The sequence below is a fragment of the Pleurodeles waltl genome, chromosome 6 (genome assembly GCF_031143425.1).
Source record: "Pleurodeles waltl isolate 20211129_DDA chromosome 6, aPleWal1.hap1.20221129, whole genome shotgun sequence".
Lineage (NCBI taxonomy): Eukaryota > Metazoa > Chordata > Amphibia > Caudata > Salamandridae > Pleurodeles > Pleurodeles waltl.
In genome coordinates, this window is record NC_090445.1 from 977,349,024 (window position 1) to 977,364,540 (window position 15,517).

Genomic DNA, 15,517 nt, shown 5'->3' on the forward strand with positions numbered 1-15,517 from the left:
CCCCTGGCAACCCTTTCACTTTAGTGAAAGTAAGTGGGAGGCCCCAACACCTTGCACAGGCACCTCAGTCTGTGAAGGTGGTTCCTATGCCTCTCAGTATCACTTCTTGATGGCATGTGACAATAGTTGTCCTGCTGGTCCACTGTCACAAGCCAATCTCTGGGACATGGGAAGAAACAATCTGGCCCAAAGTGACATCTTGAATTTGTGTTTGCATAGGAAGGCATTGAGTGGTTGAAGGTCTAGAACAGGACGGAGGCCTCCACCTTTCTTTGGCACAAAGGTTACATGAATAGCTGCCAGTTCATAGTTCTGATGGCTGAACTCTTAATGGCTCCTTTGGCTAAAGCAGCCTGCACTTCTTGGCATAAGAACGTCAGGTGAACCTCCGACAGATGTTCTACTGTAGGCAGCAGGTGTGGTGCATTGAAAAGGAAAGACAGGATACAGGCCCTCTGGACAATCTGTTGGACCCATTTGTTGGATGTGATATTTTGCCATACCTGTAGAAAGTGGCTGATTTTGAATCTCCCCACTCCAATGGCTTTGTGTCACTAAGGGTGCACTAAAAAGGCTTTGCTGTTGCCAGAAGAAGCAGGCGACTGAGAGGAATGCTGTCCCCAACTGTCGGCCCATTGTCTGCCAGACCTACAGCCCTGACCTTGAAAGGGCTGCGAAGCCTTTTGCGCAGGTGATGGGGTTGGTGCTGTCAATATGTCAGGTCCCTGGCATACCCCCTAAAAGGATGAAATTGGTGTGTGGATTGCCAAACTGGAGATGAGAGCCCCAGAAAACATCCTCTGGCTCAGCTTTCCTTAAAACATGCCAGGGTTGAATCGGTCTTTCCGCTGAACAGGAAGGTGGTATGTCCATCCATGTGTGGTGACAAAGTACCACCTTAGTTCCCATAGCCCTGCCCAGACACTCTGTGGTGTCTGAGTCTCAGCAGATTACAAATTTGGTGGCATCCTAACCATCCTGAATGATTTGGGGTAGAGAAGGTCACAGATTTTCTGTGACCACAGGTAAGATCTCACTCACCTTCTTCAAATGTGTGAGGCTATAATGGTCTGATAAGCCTCTTGCATTAAGTGACATCATGGCAACACTGGCAGAGGAGAACATATACTTGCCAAAAGTATCTACACGTTTTGACTCCCTATCAGGGGAAGTGGTTGGAAAAGTGACAGGGTTAATTTGTTGGTCGACCACCACCCTCTTAGGTTTCGGATATTGGGCCAAAGAAATCTGGGACACCCAGAGGGGGGGAAAGCATGGCTTAGTCCAGGTGCCCAACAGTGTATCAGTAAGTGTTTCACTGAAAGATAAAATGGGTTCAGTTTTTGCCTGGCCAGGCTGTAAGATGCCTGCGAGGAGGACTGTTTTAACTGATACAATGGGAGGTGAAGTTCAAGGACCTCAGTAACACTTCGGATCATCTGTTTCACACCAGGGTGGAACTAACCCAGTGTTATGTTAGGTGCTCAGTCCACTGGCCTCCTTTAATCTCAGACCTTGAAAAAAATCATTAAAATGTTACTAGACCTGCGGGTCGAGTAGCTTGAATCATCTACTCAACCTAACTGTAATGTACTTGACCCATAAATAGATCTCAAATTGTGTAATCCTAGGCAAATATTGTATTTTACAGTCGCCTTTTTCTTCATGCTCACATATGAGTGCACCTTCAAATATGTGAGTTCAGCATTTCTGCTGTTAAAAAAAAAATATATATATATACCTTGTTTGATTAAATGCACCCAGGCCCCTTGTGCTGCCATGGCGTCTTTTTTTTACGCTACGGCAGCGCTAACCAGTTCCCCACCCTGCGCCGTATTTACAAAGTGGTGCAATGGTAGCACTATGCCACTTTGCAAACCATAGCACCACATATAATGTATTGAGGACGACTCCTGGTGGCATGCCACACTGGGAACCGCACCAACACCCACCAACCACGCACGCAACCTGGGGTTCATCCTGGACTCATCACTATCAATGACCCGGCAAGTAAACGCCGTCTCTTCCTCCTGCTTCAACACGATCCATATGCTTCGGAAGATCTACAAATGGATCCCCATCGGAACCAGAAGGACGGTCACCCAAGCCCTCATAAGCAGCAGACTGGACTATGGCAACACCCTCTATGCAGGAACCATGGCCAAGTTCCAGAAAAGACTGCAACGCATACAGAACACCTCTGCACGCCTCATCCTGGACATCCCCCACCAAAGCCACATCACAGCCCACCTGAGAGACCTGCACTGGCTCCCCGTCTACAAGAGAATCACGTTCAAACTCCTCACCCACGCTCATAAAGCACTGCACAACACTGGACCAGAATACACCATCAGACGACTCTCCTACACCCCGACAGCTTCGCTCCGCTGACCTTGCCCTCGCCACCGTTCCTCGCATCCACAGAACAACCGCCGGTGGCAGATCTTTCTGCCACCTCGCCGTCAAGACATGGAGCACTCTCCCTATCCACCTGCGACAAGACACAGGACCTGCTTACCTTCAGGAGACTACTCAAGACCTGGCTGTTCGAGCAGTAACAGCAGTTAGCCCCCCCCCCCCCAAGCGCCTTAAGACCCTCCTCAGTGAATAGTGCACTTCACAAATGCTGTGATTAATTGAATGTATGCAAGGGAGGTGTTCCCCCTGCAGGGAGGCCCAAAAAAAATGGGAGCAGTAAAATTTACAAGATTTCACTGAGCCATTCTAGTGTCATTTTTTAACACCTGCTCAGGGCTGGCATTAAAGTGATGCTAGGCTATTTCCTATGGGCCTCCCGAGCTCTGCTAGACTAGCGTCAACATTTTTGGCGCTAGTCCAGCAAAGCACCACAATAGTGTCAAAAATGTTGATGCTATTGTGCTAACAAGCACCATGGTGCACTGCATTGTAAATGAAGCGCTACCATGGTGCCGTTGGGGGGGCATGGCGACGCAAGGAAATTGGCGCACCAAAGCTGATGCACCAGTTCCTTCTAATTATGCCCCTAATTGTTTGCTCTATGTATAATAAATGTAGCCCACATACAAGGAACACATGATCTACAACTTTCCTCTTAGTTTACTAAGTGCTTTGCCATCAGGGCAGGAGTGTTTCTCAGTTTATGTTCAAACATTCACTTTTAATAAGTATATTATTAAAACATGATGTGGTATCACACTGTCACTTACAGACAGTACATTTCCAAGAAATGTCCAAAAACCTTCCCACTAACCTGCAGCTTTACTGATAAAACTATATAGTGTATTAACAATAATCTGTTAAGATTGGGTTTCAGAAAAACATATTTATAATTTGCACATCACCAAGTAAAGTGTTCTGATTTTTTTCATCCTATTAAAATATCTTTATCCACACAGAAGTACAAACAAGCATTTGCAATGCAACGGGTCTCGTATTACGTCGAGTTAGAGCTATTAGCGTTATAAACTCCTAACCGGACTTTTCTTGCCACATTAAATCAAGAAAAATCGTAAAACACAGCACGATCGTGTTGCGAAATAAAGAGAAAAAGTAGTCCAGAAACCATATGAAAAACATGGAGCCTTGTATGCTTCAAGCAGTTCATCGGTGCTCTCGAGGAGGGCTAAACACCAGAAAAGGCATGCCTTTCACGAATGAAAACACGCAGATTTTAAAAAGGCAAGCCCACAAGCCAATGAAAGTGACTGAAGTGACATGGGATTGGTTAAAATCCCCCTAAAGAGATATTAGAAGAGGGACGAAGAGCTTTGCGCTCCTCCCAAAATGGTCTTTCACAGCTAGTGAAATATATTTTGAAATGTCTGTAAAGTTGACAGTTTCATAAATGTTGTGCGTTAGGAAAAACGTGATACCCACAGCCTTTCATTTCACACAGATCAAACAGTTCGCCTTACAAAATCCTGGAACTCTGCAGTCACAAGGAAAAGAAATTGCAAGAAAAACTGACTTTTGAACTCCTTCTCTGAACACAGAGCAAATGCGACAAGAATAAGATTTAAAGGCATCTTAATTGCTAATTCAGTTTCTGATTGAACAGAACACCTGTTCTTTCTCAACTCAGTGGGTTCCAAAAATAGCTCAACCTGTGCGAGTGGTCGAGTAGATTGTTCGAGCTCTGAATTCCATGTACCAACTGTTTGCATCATAAGGATTGGATAGTTCTTACTAGCCTCCTCCATAAGGCTGGCTCTAATCAAAGTCTAAACCAAAAAGCTAGTGCAGTGTGTCTGTGTGGTCGAGCTGTAGTGGGATGGTGTCCGAGTCTAATTGGTTCAATACAAGCTATGGCACAACAAGATCAGGACATAGCCTTGGCTGAGCCAAAGCCAGCTAGAAGTCAGAGAGAACGATAGGTTGCAGGTACTATTCCAGTGGCGTTGGAACCAGTGTAGATTAACGAGGGGTTGTATGGGTTTTAGAGATGAGCTTGATGCCAATACAGAACCCAAGCTAGGTTCAAGGGGGCCAAACGGCACATAGGACGAGCAAGGCAGAAATAACACAACTGGAGATCCCTGAAGATTCTTGTGGCCAGCAAAGGTGCCAGTGGGAACCTAAAGCCTGCCCAAGATGCACAGTGTGGACTCTTGAAAGTCTTCAATGTGTTGCAAAGTTGATAATGGACACATGCACCAAAGACACACCTTGGGAAGATCCGTCACAGGCATGTGTTTGCAACAGTCTCTACAAGGCTTAAACACTGGAGTCTTAGGAGGGTGGGGTGAAATCCCTTAAGCACTGGAAGGTAATATATATAGAGCAGAGCTGTGGATCAACATTCGAAGGCACAGAAAGAAAGGAACTGACATCAGTGTGCATGAGCTGTGCTAATATACAGCTCAGGTCATCACTTCCAGAGCAGAATAACATCAATGCAGAGTAACACAGTGCCACCTGCCGAAGTGCAGCAGCACCACTTTGATTTTTTTTAGATCCATTCAAGCACCAGGTGATATACACAAGGTGAGGAATATGCAGTTGGAAGTATCCATCAGAAATTCAGAACTGACAACTGTGGCAGCCAGTGAAAAAAATCTAAATCTAACGGAAGGATGAAGGATACAATGCTGCCTGAAACGGACAGCCAGAGCTGTCCATACTGAGACCGCAAGAAATAAAAAACAAGGACTGAATGTGCTAGAAAAATGTGACAAAGTGTGACAACAAAATTGTGACTGTGTATAGCAAGAACGTGACAAGATAAAGTGAAGTGCATGTAGTTTAGAGGTATGTACTAGCTTTCAAGGTCAAATAACTTCTAGTTAGGTCATTCTTTGAAAGTATAACATTCTGCGATGTCACATACTGTTTCTATTTGCCTCTCCACAGTGCTGTATACTATTAAATTCCAAGATACTCCATTTTCAGCCTTTCTGTGGTTGATAAATGAAGTCATCCTCGCAGGATTCAAACGAATCACCTGCAGATCACTGAGACCTCATCAGCAAACTCTTAACTAACTCCCGTGTTAAATAGGCTGGTGCAAATGAAAATTTGTTTCACACATTTTAACCCATCAGGCATGGATAAGTTAAAAAAAGTGGTACAATCCTTTTATATACGGTCTGCCTTGTAGAATAGTTATAGAAACATACGTGGAGGAACCAGTCTGAGCTAAAAGGTGCACCGGACATCCGTCCCTTTCCTTTTTATTCTAAGCACATGTATTCTTCTCGCTCAGTGCCAGTCATAACTAATTGCTTCAAAGTAGAGGGGGAAGACACCCGTTCCTCCAAAACGATTCTGTGAACGCAGAAAGGCTCTCCAAGTGACGATATGCCATTCAGAAATAGATACATGCCTTCAATCTCTGGTGAAACAAATACAAATATTTCAAATTATTAAGTCCTGGAGGCAAATTATCAATGAACGATTGCCTACTCACCAACTGCTTCAAATTGACATTCACTACAGAAACTAGCCTATACACAGAATTCCCAAACTCCTTTCCACCACGCAATGAGGTCCATTTTAGACCACTTAAGCTACAAAGCAAACGGTTGCTACTCACACACAACAAACTCCACCATCTACGTTTTTTTTTTTAAAGAACTACTACAAACCTCTTTAATGGGTCGATATTTATCCCATGTCCATGTCTCCATATCCAAAACGAAGCTGGCCTACAGCCCTGGGAATTTACAAGCCCAGTGATCTGTCTTGTAGTCCTATGCAGGCCTCAGCGCCCTGCCATTCTAAAGTGAAAATGCATTTTATTCCCACTGTCTACAAAGTACACGCTACTCCTTAAAAGCAGGTCTCTCTTCAACTTGTATAGTTAGTGTTTGGATACACTGCAAAATAACCTGCCTTCTTAAAATCCCTGCAAGATAACTCCATTACACAGTAGCCACCTCATTTCCCAAACACACGCATCACTCATCATATTTCTCAACTAAACCCAAGCTAAACTTCTGAAGAGGGCACTCTATTTCCGGTTTCAGTCCCCATCCCTCAACTCCTCTCCCCAGCAAGCTTCTAGAAAGTTTCCCTCACACATCGGAAATGTAGCTTTCCCTATTAACATTTTATATAGTATTCACAATGTTCCTTTTTAATATTAATGTTTACTTCATATGAACCCGTTATGAAAACAACATATCACTGGTAGGTGTCTGTACTTTAAAATTTTGAAATAATAAAAATAATTCAAATCAGAAACACAAACCACAGTTATGTTCAGCATCTTTAAAAGATAGTAGTTGTTTTTTTTTATTTTTATTTATTAACAGAGACCTTAAATCTGGTAACTAACGTCTGAGAATCAATCCTCACCATTCATTGCAATGCAAGTTTGTTTTTTTAACAAGTGCTCCTACGCGAATATATACAATACAACTTTGGGAAGCCCCACTAATTTGCATGATCCACTACCACAAGAAACCACTGGCAATCCTCGCTCAGTAAATCGCTCTTTGGTGTCACAACTACAGGGTCATCCTTGGACGTGGCAAAAATTGCGGTCACACGCAACAGTTCTGAACACAAACTAAGCTCATTCAGCCTTTGTGAATCAGGATCCGATTGTGTATGGAGCTTTCCACCGTTTTTGTGAGCCAGGCTACCGTACATGTGGAAAATATTTGTGAAAGTGCAATTTATCATTAGACAAAACGTTCAGGGCATAAAGATAAACTAGAAACATGGTTCAGGAGACAAGGCAAAAAACAAAAACAAAAAACTGAAAGCAAGATAGAGATGCAGCAAACCTGATTTGAAGGGACTCATTGGACCCTGAATTATATACCACATTGCAGAAATCAATAAAGGCATAAACATAAACAATCCAGAAGAAGAAAAATTGAGACGTAGCTCAAAGAAATTGTAGGGTAGGTTGATATCAATTTGTTTTTGAACCTGCTCGAGAATATTTTTATAATAACGAAATCATGATCCCATTGTGTGGAGGGAACACTTCCAAAACCTGTATATAAAGACACCCGAGCTACAAATCTGATGTAGGGTCAGAAAAATATACTGAAAAAGTTAAACCTTATAAGGAAAATCATTTAAGATCGGTAACCATGAAAAAACTAAAAGAAAGGCTCCATAACAAATAAATAATGTGGCTCAGATAATATTTTGTGTTGAGTGAGAAGCTGAATAGCCGCTTTGAGCTAGGCAAAAAAAGTCCCTACAATACTACTAGATCTCTTAAGTTAAATAAGCTTTCCTGGTCCTTTGTGAGAAAGGGACATCAATGCAAGACGCAAATATAAGGATTTCCTGGTCCCAAAATTTGATGTGGTGGGGCGTGAAGAACAGGACTACCAACAAACTTTATGTTATCTTGTAAATCAAAGTACACTGAACTTCTTCATCATCAATAGTTTTCACGAAACTCAAAAAAAGATTATTTGCCAAAGGCAGTAGCACAGTTTGCTTATTCACCTTGTACTGCTCATCAAGTATGCAGAAAGCAAGTTGAGGGAACATAAATGTAAATATGTGCAAACTTCAAATAATACTTGACTCAACCAGGCACTCAGAGTTAAACGCTAGTAGACTAAAGTGGGGCATAATATAATAAAATGTATTAATGCTACCATCAAATACACTGAATATAAATATCATGCAAGTTAAGGTCTTTAAGCATGAATGCTGGGTTAAACGAAGGGTGTGCTTAAGCTTGCTCGACCTCTATTCCAATGACCTGGCAGGACAGCTAGAGGCACCCCAAATCTGATGCTGATTGGCTTAATAGTAAAAATGGCTGCCATAGGATGTCTGAATAGCAACCAGCACCGAAGGGTCCTGTCAAAATGTTACAGAAGAGCATTGTTTGGAAGCAATCACCAAAGTCATGCTATTTCAGGAACAAAATAAATAATAGGAAAATCCCTCGATCGTGCAGCGGTCAAACACACTACCCACTATATTATTTTTTTTTACAAAGAAGAATAAACTTGTGTGAACGTTTTACACCAGCATGAAAGCTACTATAAGCAAAGTCTGTGTGCCAAGAAATAGCTAGCATATTCTAAGCCTCTGCCAATACAAAAGCTAGAACTCGTTTGACAAGAGCAAGTTCCCCGATCACATTCCATGGAAGTGAAGTCTGGAGCCAAAAATTAAACAAGGAGTATACAGAATGATGAAACACCCACAGAAAACCTGCATCTCCAGTTCAATAAATAGAAACACACGCTCAGACGCTGCATAACCCATGAGTGTAGGGCTGAACGGAGTAAATCTTCTGTGCCAGTCGGTATCCAGAAATAAATGGCAGCTGCAAGTTAATGAGAGCAACACAACCGCCGTGCAAGAACCTACAAATAATGTTATGTTATATGTATTTTTAAAAAGAGTCCGCTCCACCCCAGTGGGGTGCGCTGTTGCTGAAGGAGGTCAGTAACTAGAGGAAAGCCATGTCTAGAAATAATTACGGGTCAGAAAGGAACTCAAACTGAAGTGTACGACCATACATTTCTGAAGTTGAATTGTTATAGGTAGGTTTTTTTTTTCCATGCAGTTTGCCTTCTAGATAAGCTAAATTGGATATAAGATGGTAGCTGCTAGGCTTGGCTGCATTTATGGAAGATTTCTTAAAGAGCAGTTTTAACTATTGTTTGCTAAGAGTGGATAGGACTGAGTAGTTGATCACAGATTTTCCTACTGAACAGTTATTAGATGCAACCTCTTTCAATATTCTACGTCAGTGGTTCTCAACCTTTTGACTTCTGTGGACCGCCCACTTTATCATTACTGGAACACGGGGACCCCCACTGAATTATTACTGGAATCTGGGGACACCCGACAGACATTACTGGAAGCTGGGGATCCGGGCCTAAACACTGTTTATGATCTGAACCACAAAACAATACACAAAAAAATACAGAAACAAGCATTCCATCAATCATATACACAAATTATATTTGTCAGTCAATCAAATAAACTTTTCAGCTTGCAGAGAGCCATAAAAGCACAACAAAATTATCATATTGTGAAGATAAAAAAAAAAAAAAACATTTTTAAAAACCACGCCCTCATACAAAGCAACCTAATAAAATTAAAGTACATTATACGGACCCATATCTATTCCTTATTCTCAGCGCACAAAATTGACCAAGGCAACACAAAGTTCCAAATTGCAGTTTTTGTAAAAAGATAAATACCTCTCTGTGAGACTGTTTTAGATCTGCGCAGAATTGCGGTAAAAAAAAAAAGAAAAGGTGCTTCAGGGGGAGGAGGTATAGGTGTCAAAAGAGAAGGAAGTGCCTGGTGCTTTGTCTAGAAGTATTGGCACGAGGACAACTTGGCATAATACCATTCCAGTCAACATCCCTAGGAAAGGCCACTAGCAAATATAAGATGTTAAAACAAAACCTAGTCATATAAAATCTGTAATTTGAATGAAAAATTGATGTGAGATCAAATTTGCATTCCAGCGATGTTTTAATTGGATTGTAATTATTGCTACTACTCAGCTTATCGAAATTTGCATGATGAAGGGTACCCTCCCCATCTCTAAATATCTCTTTACATACCGCTTAATGTTTGACGGATTAAAAAATAGCTCGGGGAAACGTAGATCCATAAAGCCCTCCTTGTTATAATGAATCCATGGGATTGCATGAGCGTGATCCTGGGAGAAACAGTCTTCTGATATATCTTTTGAGAGTGTGTGGCCTAGTTTACCCCAAATTCTAATCTAGAGAAACATATTTGTAAACAAATACAAATAAATAAAAATAAAACATTTAATTTTAATAGGAAGGTTAGAGCTTTTCTAAATTCAAATTAAACCACACATTGTCCGTACTATATTCTGTTTGATGCACCTGAATTGCTCCCACAAATCAACCTAAGGATACACCTTTAATTTTTTAGCCACCAATTTCAAAATCCTTGACATTTACAATACATTTAAAAAACAAATTAAAAAAATGTACATTCAGCCACTTTATTTATATACACTCTATTAATCGTTTAATATTATTTAATTTTCTAGGCAGTCACAGACCCCTGAGGAGGCTCTGCAGACCCCCAGGGGTCCCCAGACCACAGGTTGGGAACCACTGTCTTATGCTCCAAGGTGCCTGGGCAGACAAAGTCCTTGCTGTTCTGCTGCTGTCACCTAAGTTCTCCCATTCTTCCATCATTTTCCTGCCTCCTCGATCCCAACTGGGCCTGTCACTTGTAGAATCTTTTTTTCACTCTACCAGTGTCTCTCAATGCATGCCCAACATACTGCCTGGTAATTTTAGGCTTGACCCTCTTGTGATTGTCCCTATGTTGTTGGTGTCTCCCCTAGTCCTACAGGGCATGACCCAAGTAGTCTCCCAGACCCACCACACTCCCTGGGTCACCTAAGGAGCCCCCCCACCTGATTACCTCAGTTTCAATCACTTGATCTTAAAAAAACACAATAATCCTCTTCCACCCACTCATCTTATTCTTGGGGCAATCCTCTGTGATCCCCCTTCTCTAAGGGGAGAGTAGTGCACATTGTCTACTCTGTTGAAGCTTGCAATTGCATGGCAATATATGAAATGTTGTAGAATTGCATAACAAAACTAGCATCGAGTTTGTCGGGACTTTGCAGCCACACACAAGACTAACATGGGAGACACAATTTACATCATCTGCCCTTACTTGATGTGGAAGGGTGGGTAACATACCATTCATATTTACAGAGGTCTTAAGCATAACTTCGTGAATTCTATAGCACTTATGCATCTATAACTGTAAGACTGCCTCCACTCTGTGCTTTTCTTCCCACATGACAACCTTAACATCCAGCAGAGATTAGGCAGATTATACAAAAACTCCAGTGATTATCCTTCACCATGGGTAATCGCAAACATTTTCCCAGAGGCCAAAATGTTTGTTCTGTGATGTGACAGAGGGCTGCACTAATGCCAGCAGGGTGGTGGCGTTTGGAGCGGGGGGATATTGGCAGTACGGTATAGAGAAAGGGAACCATATATATCTAGTGGCTGAACTGCACGAGATTAATCCAAGCTTCACCACTGTAGCAAATTGTGTGATAACAGGCAAATGAGTATTTCACTTTCACTCCTTTTTCTTCATTATCACATATAAGAGAACCTTGAAATACACAACTTTAGGATGTGCGCTGTAAAAAATCTTCTCCTGTGTTTGATTTAATAAACTATAAAGTCCCTTATGTATAATAGGATCCCACGCCACTCAGAGGGTGTACATAACAATCGAGCTGCCTCTTAGTATACTACTGTTGTCATGGTGACAGAGAAGCATGAATGTTTCTAAATTCATGTTTGAAAACTATCACTTAAAAAAAAACACTTCTCAGTGCACTGATATAATCTAATGTACAGAGGAGATACAGTGCTGCATTTTAATGAAATACACCTTTTGAATTTTGAAGCGACTATCATTTTTTGTTTTACACTTTTGCAGCAAGATGTCTTCATAAATGAATGTGTTCTTATAATTAGGTAGTGCAGGACATCCTAGTTACTTCCTTTCATTAACTTCACTTAACCTTTACATAAATGCTTGCTTCTTGAGTTAACATCATTTAATGTTAGTGCGGAATCCAGTAAACGACAGCCCAGTGCTGCTGTTGACCAGGGGGCTGGATGTAAAGTTCAGGAGAGCAGCCTGCGGCCCTCAGGCCGTAGTTTGATTATATCTGTCCTTCACCAACGACCAGCAGTACACATTAAGCACAACACCAGGCTCCATCGTGGGTACGACACGGCCCAAAGCCACATATCTGACTGAGTGTTTATCAATGAAACACATTCGGATCCTTGCACCAACCTCCATATCAAAACTTCAGGAAAAGGTTAACACAAATACACTACACCATCAACTGTAAAAAGCAGCCAGACTCCACTTATGGGCCATGCAAATTGTAGAAAGGCACTAAATAAACGCACATAACGTAGCGCGAGGTCCATTTCTTTAAATGTATTGAAAGTGCCAATATTTTAGCAATTAGCTACTTGTAATCCCAAGGAGTTTAAAATAAAATTTAACCTTTGACGTTTTGGATATAAGAGACAAAGGATTCTTATTGTCAAACTACAATCAGAAAACAGGTGGATGTGGCATTTCAAAAAATAACTTTGAAAACTGAAACGCCCATTAAAGTACAGTCTGCAATAACTAATTTGACATGTTTACTTTGGCAACGCCTGGCTGACTCGTCATGCCAATAAAGTACGCGGTATAGTATTATTGCGATATGTGGTGTGTGAAATGAAAAAAACAAGAGAGGCGGTAAAGAGCGCAAGCGCTATTTTACTTAATTCTGTGTTCATGCATTGTTATTTGCCTCTGCTTTACCACAGTTTTTGCGTATTTGATATAACATGGCATCGAGCAGTTTCCAGAGTTGTTAAGCCATGCTTTGTTTTACTGCGCCGCTTTAATTCACGTTCTGGTTGATACATCGGATGATTAATGCTGAACGACGCTAATTAGAAAGCGCTATTGGTGATACCACACTTAAACTGTGTAAAGTGATTTTGGTTTCCTCGGCAGAGCAAGAAGCTTGAAACGATACAATGAGAAAAGCAGCAGTGGTGTAAACCGCAGCCTCTGTGACTGGATGCTGTCAGGAGCAGGTCACAGGGGATGCGCGGGACAAGTTACCGCCCCCCACAAGGGCAGAGGAAGGGAATTAGCTGTTGTCGCCCTGCGACGAGAAATCCATGCCCGGGTGGGGGAGATTTGTAGGTTGCTGACAAGTGGCGTTAGGAGCTGCTTAAAATGAGGTGGGTGGGTTTCTGCTACCGTACCGATGAATGACAGGCTTGCTGCTATTCACTGGCGAGTTCACGTGCCTCTGCTGACTGGGGCTGAAGTTAGGAGGGTGTATTGTGCTTAGAACAATAAAACATTTTGTTCTGCTGACAGGGAAATTTTGGTGAACTGAAAAAAATTAATTATATTGTGGCGAAAATGGGGGCTTTCTCTGCTTGTGGAATTAGGTTGCATTGGCCGCTGAAATGGGGACAGTTCTCTGAGAAATAGGCTGCTGGTTATAAAGAGTCATTGGGAGTCTATAAAGAAGAAATGTGATTGGTGGTCACGTGTTGCTTTACAGAGTTTGGCGAAAGGTTAGTTTGGTTGGCGGGCGACAAATGAGAGTTTCAAGTACAGCTGCAGAGGGTTCCCGGAGTGGATGATAACGTATTTTGTGTTGCTGCTGGGCCAGTGCTGGCAGAAACATCATTTTCCTGCTGACATGCCACTTTATGCGTTGCTATTGACTCGGAGGACTGATTGTGCAATTGAAGTGGAGCAGATCGGATTTTCTTGAGTGACGATGAGGGGTTTTGAGCGCGATTGAAAGTGCAGGCTGTGTGGGTAGTTTATTTAGGGTTTTCTGTGCTGCCCCCGACAATGTTGGCGGCTGCTGATCTGAAAGCTGCTTTAAGAAGTGGGCCATCTGCGCTGCTACTGGAAGTCGTCTTTCTGTACTATTAGAACGATCTCCGTTTGTTATCAATAAAATATGATGTGTGTATATCGGATGTTGGTGCATTGCAGACAGTGAGTGTTTGGGCTGCTGCTAACACTGGGCTTTCTAAGCCGTTGCAGGCACGAGGACTCTCAAGGCTGTCGCTGACAGGGCGCGTTCCGTATTATGGCGAACAGAGTGACTTCCTAACAGGCTGCTGCCAGGGGGTCTCCCTGAGTCATCACTGAAAGGGAGGGAGGGAGGAATGGGGGCTCCTTTAGCTAAGGGCGTCAGGGTCTGTGCTAAGTACCTTCCTGGCCGGCGCAGTGGCAATGCTGCCGGTCGCCGGGGACTGCAGTTCCTTGTTCCTCCTGGGCAGCAGGAAACTGAAGCTGAATGGGAAGCTCCTGTGCGAGTTCTGCATGTCTCTAAAGAGCGGCCATGGCAGCTGCCGCCCCGCTGCCCGCCCGCCACGTCGCCGCACGCGCAGCCTGGACCCAGCCGGGGGCTGAAGCGCTTCCCATTGTAACCAAAGAGCTGAGGGAGAGCAAGCAGGAGGGCGGGTCTCGCCGGCATACACAACCCGTACTGTCGCCCATTGGTTCTGAAAACAACAGGCTGCACCATTGGTTTAACCGTGAAGCGGCGCATCATTGGCTGAAGCTCTCACAGAAGCCGGAAGCTAGTGTTAACTAGGAGGTTTTCATTGGCCAAGAAGCTCAAGCTTCTTTTGGTGGATGATTGACAGACTGTAATTGGGTGACCATCTTCCAGTCTTTGGATTGGACACACCGTTCATTCAATAATTATAAAACATAATTATATATATTGCACATTATTTGAGTGAAAGATGGTAGAGCCAGGGGTTGGTCTTAAAGGTTAAACCCCATAGTAAAGGCGAGGCAGCTGGCATCGCCCAGGACACGGTCCTCTTGGAGTGGTCCATTTCTCTCTGTGGACATCTATTGCCTGACAGCGTATTTCGGCACTCCAGCTTATTGAGTGTGTGTGTATTTTTATGACCGCTTTTATTGTTCAGCTACAAACTTTGGCAACTGATTAAGCACAGGGGCAGAAATGTCAATGCGCTTTCTATTTCTTAGATGAAACATCTAACATTTAAGAAAGATCGGTTTTGTGGACTGAACTTTCGTTATATGTTTAGTGTTAGCATAACGTGAAACAATGTCTCGCATCCACATCATAGATTTTTATTAAATAAAAATGTTTAATGTTTTGAATTTGATTGTTTTGTTTCAGAACTGAATTCATCGGTACGTTAGCAGAAACTCACCCAACAACATAATATATATTTCAGGTAGCATGTATCCATGACCATAGATAGCAGTGCTGTAAATTGTACATCTACACAATTGGAATGCATCTTGCATCCAGGCACCGCTTCCATGATCCAAGTCAGTATCTCTAATACCAAAAGTGGGTTAGTAATTGTATTAATTGGAGTGGATGTGAGTCCGGAGCCTCTGGAGATGTTGAAAGTCGTCTGGTCGTGGGACATAGAGGGTTCTCTTGGGGCCCGCCGACTTCTTAAATGCCCTGTTACTTCAGCGCCTCTGGATGACATCACACCCCTCGTGGTAAGAGAAGCCACTGGAG

The 15,517-nt window shown here is 42.7% G+C and overlaps 1 protein-coding gene across 3 annotated transcripts in view; it reads right to left on the reverse strand.

Annotated features, from left to right (window-relative positions):
* The window catches only part of TBC1D12 (TBC1 domain family member 12), a 407,968-nt gene extending 393,480 nt beyond the window's left edge, over window positions 1–14,488 (reverse strand). Inside the window, exon 1 of one of the 3 annotated variants that reach the window (XM_069239854.1) lies at window positions 14,211–14,488. In XM_069239854.1, coding sequence (XP_069095955.1) covers window positions 14,211–14,324 — 114 coding nt within the window. In that variant the 5' untranslated portion in view covers window positions 14,325–14,488. The remainder of the gene's footprint in view (window positions 1–14,210) is intronic. The other 2 variants (XM_069239853.1, XM_069239852.1) reach the window with 2 other exon arrangements.
* Window positions 14,489–15,517: the final 1,029 nt, after the last annotated feature.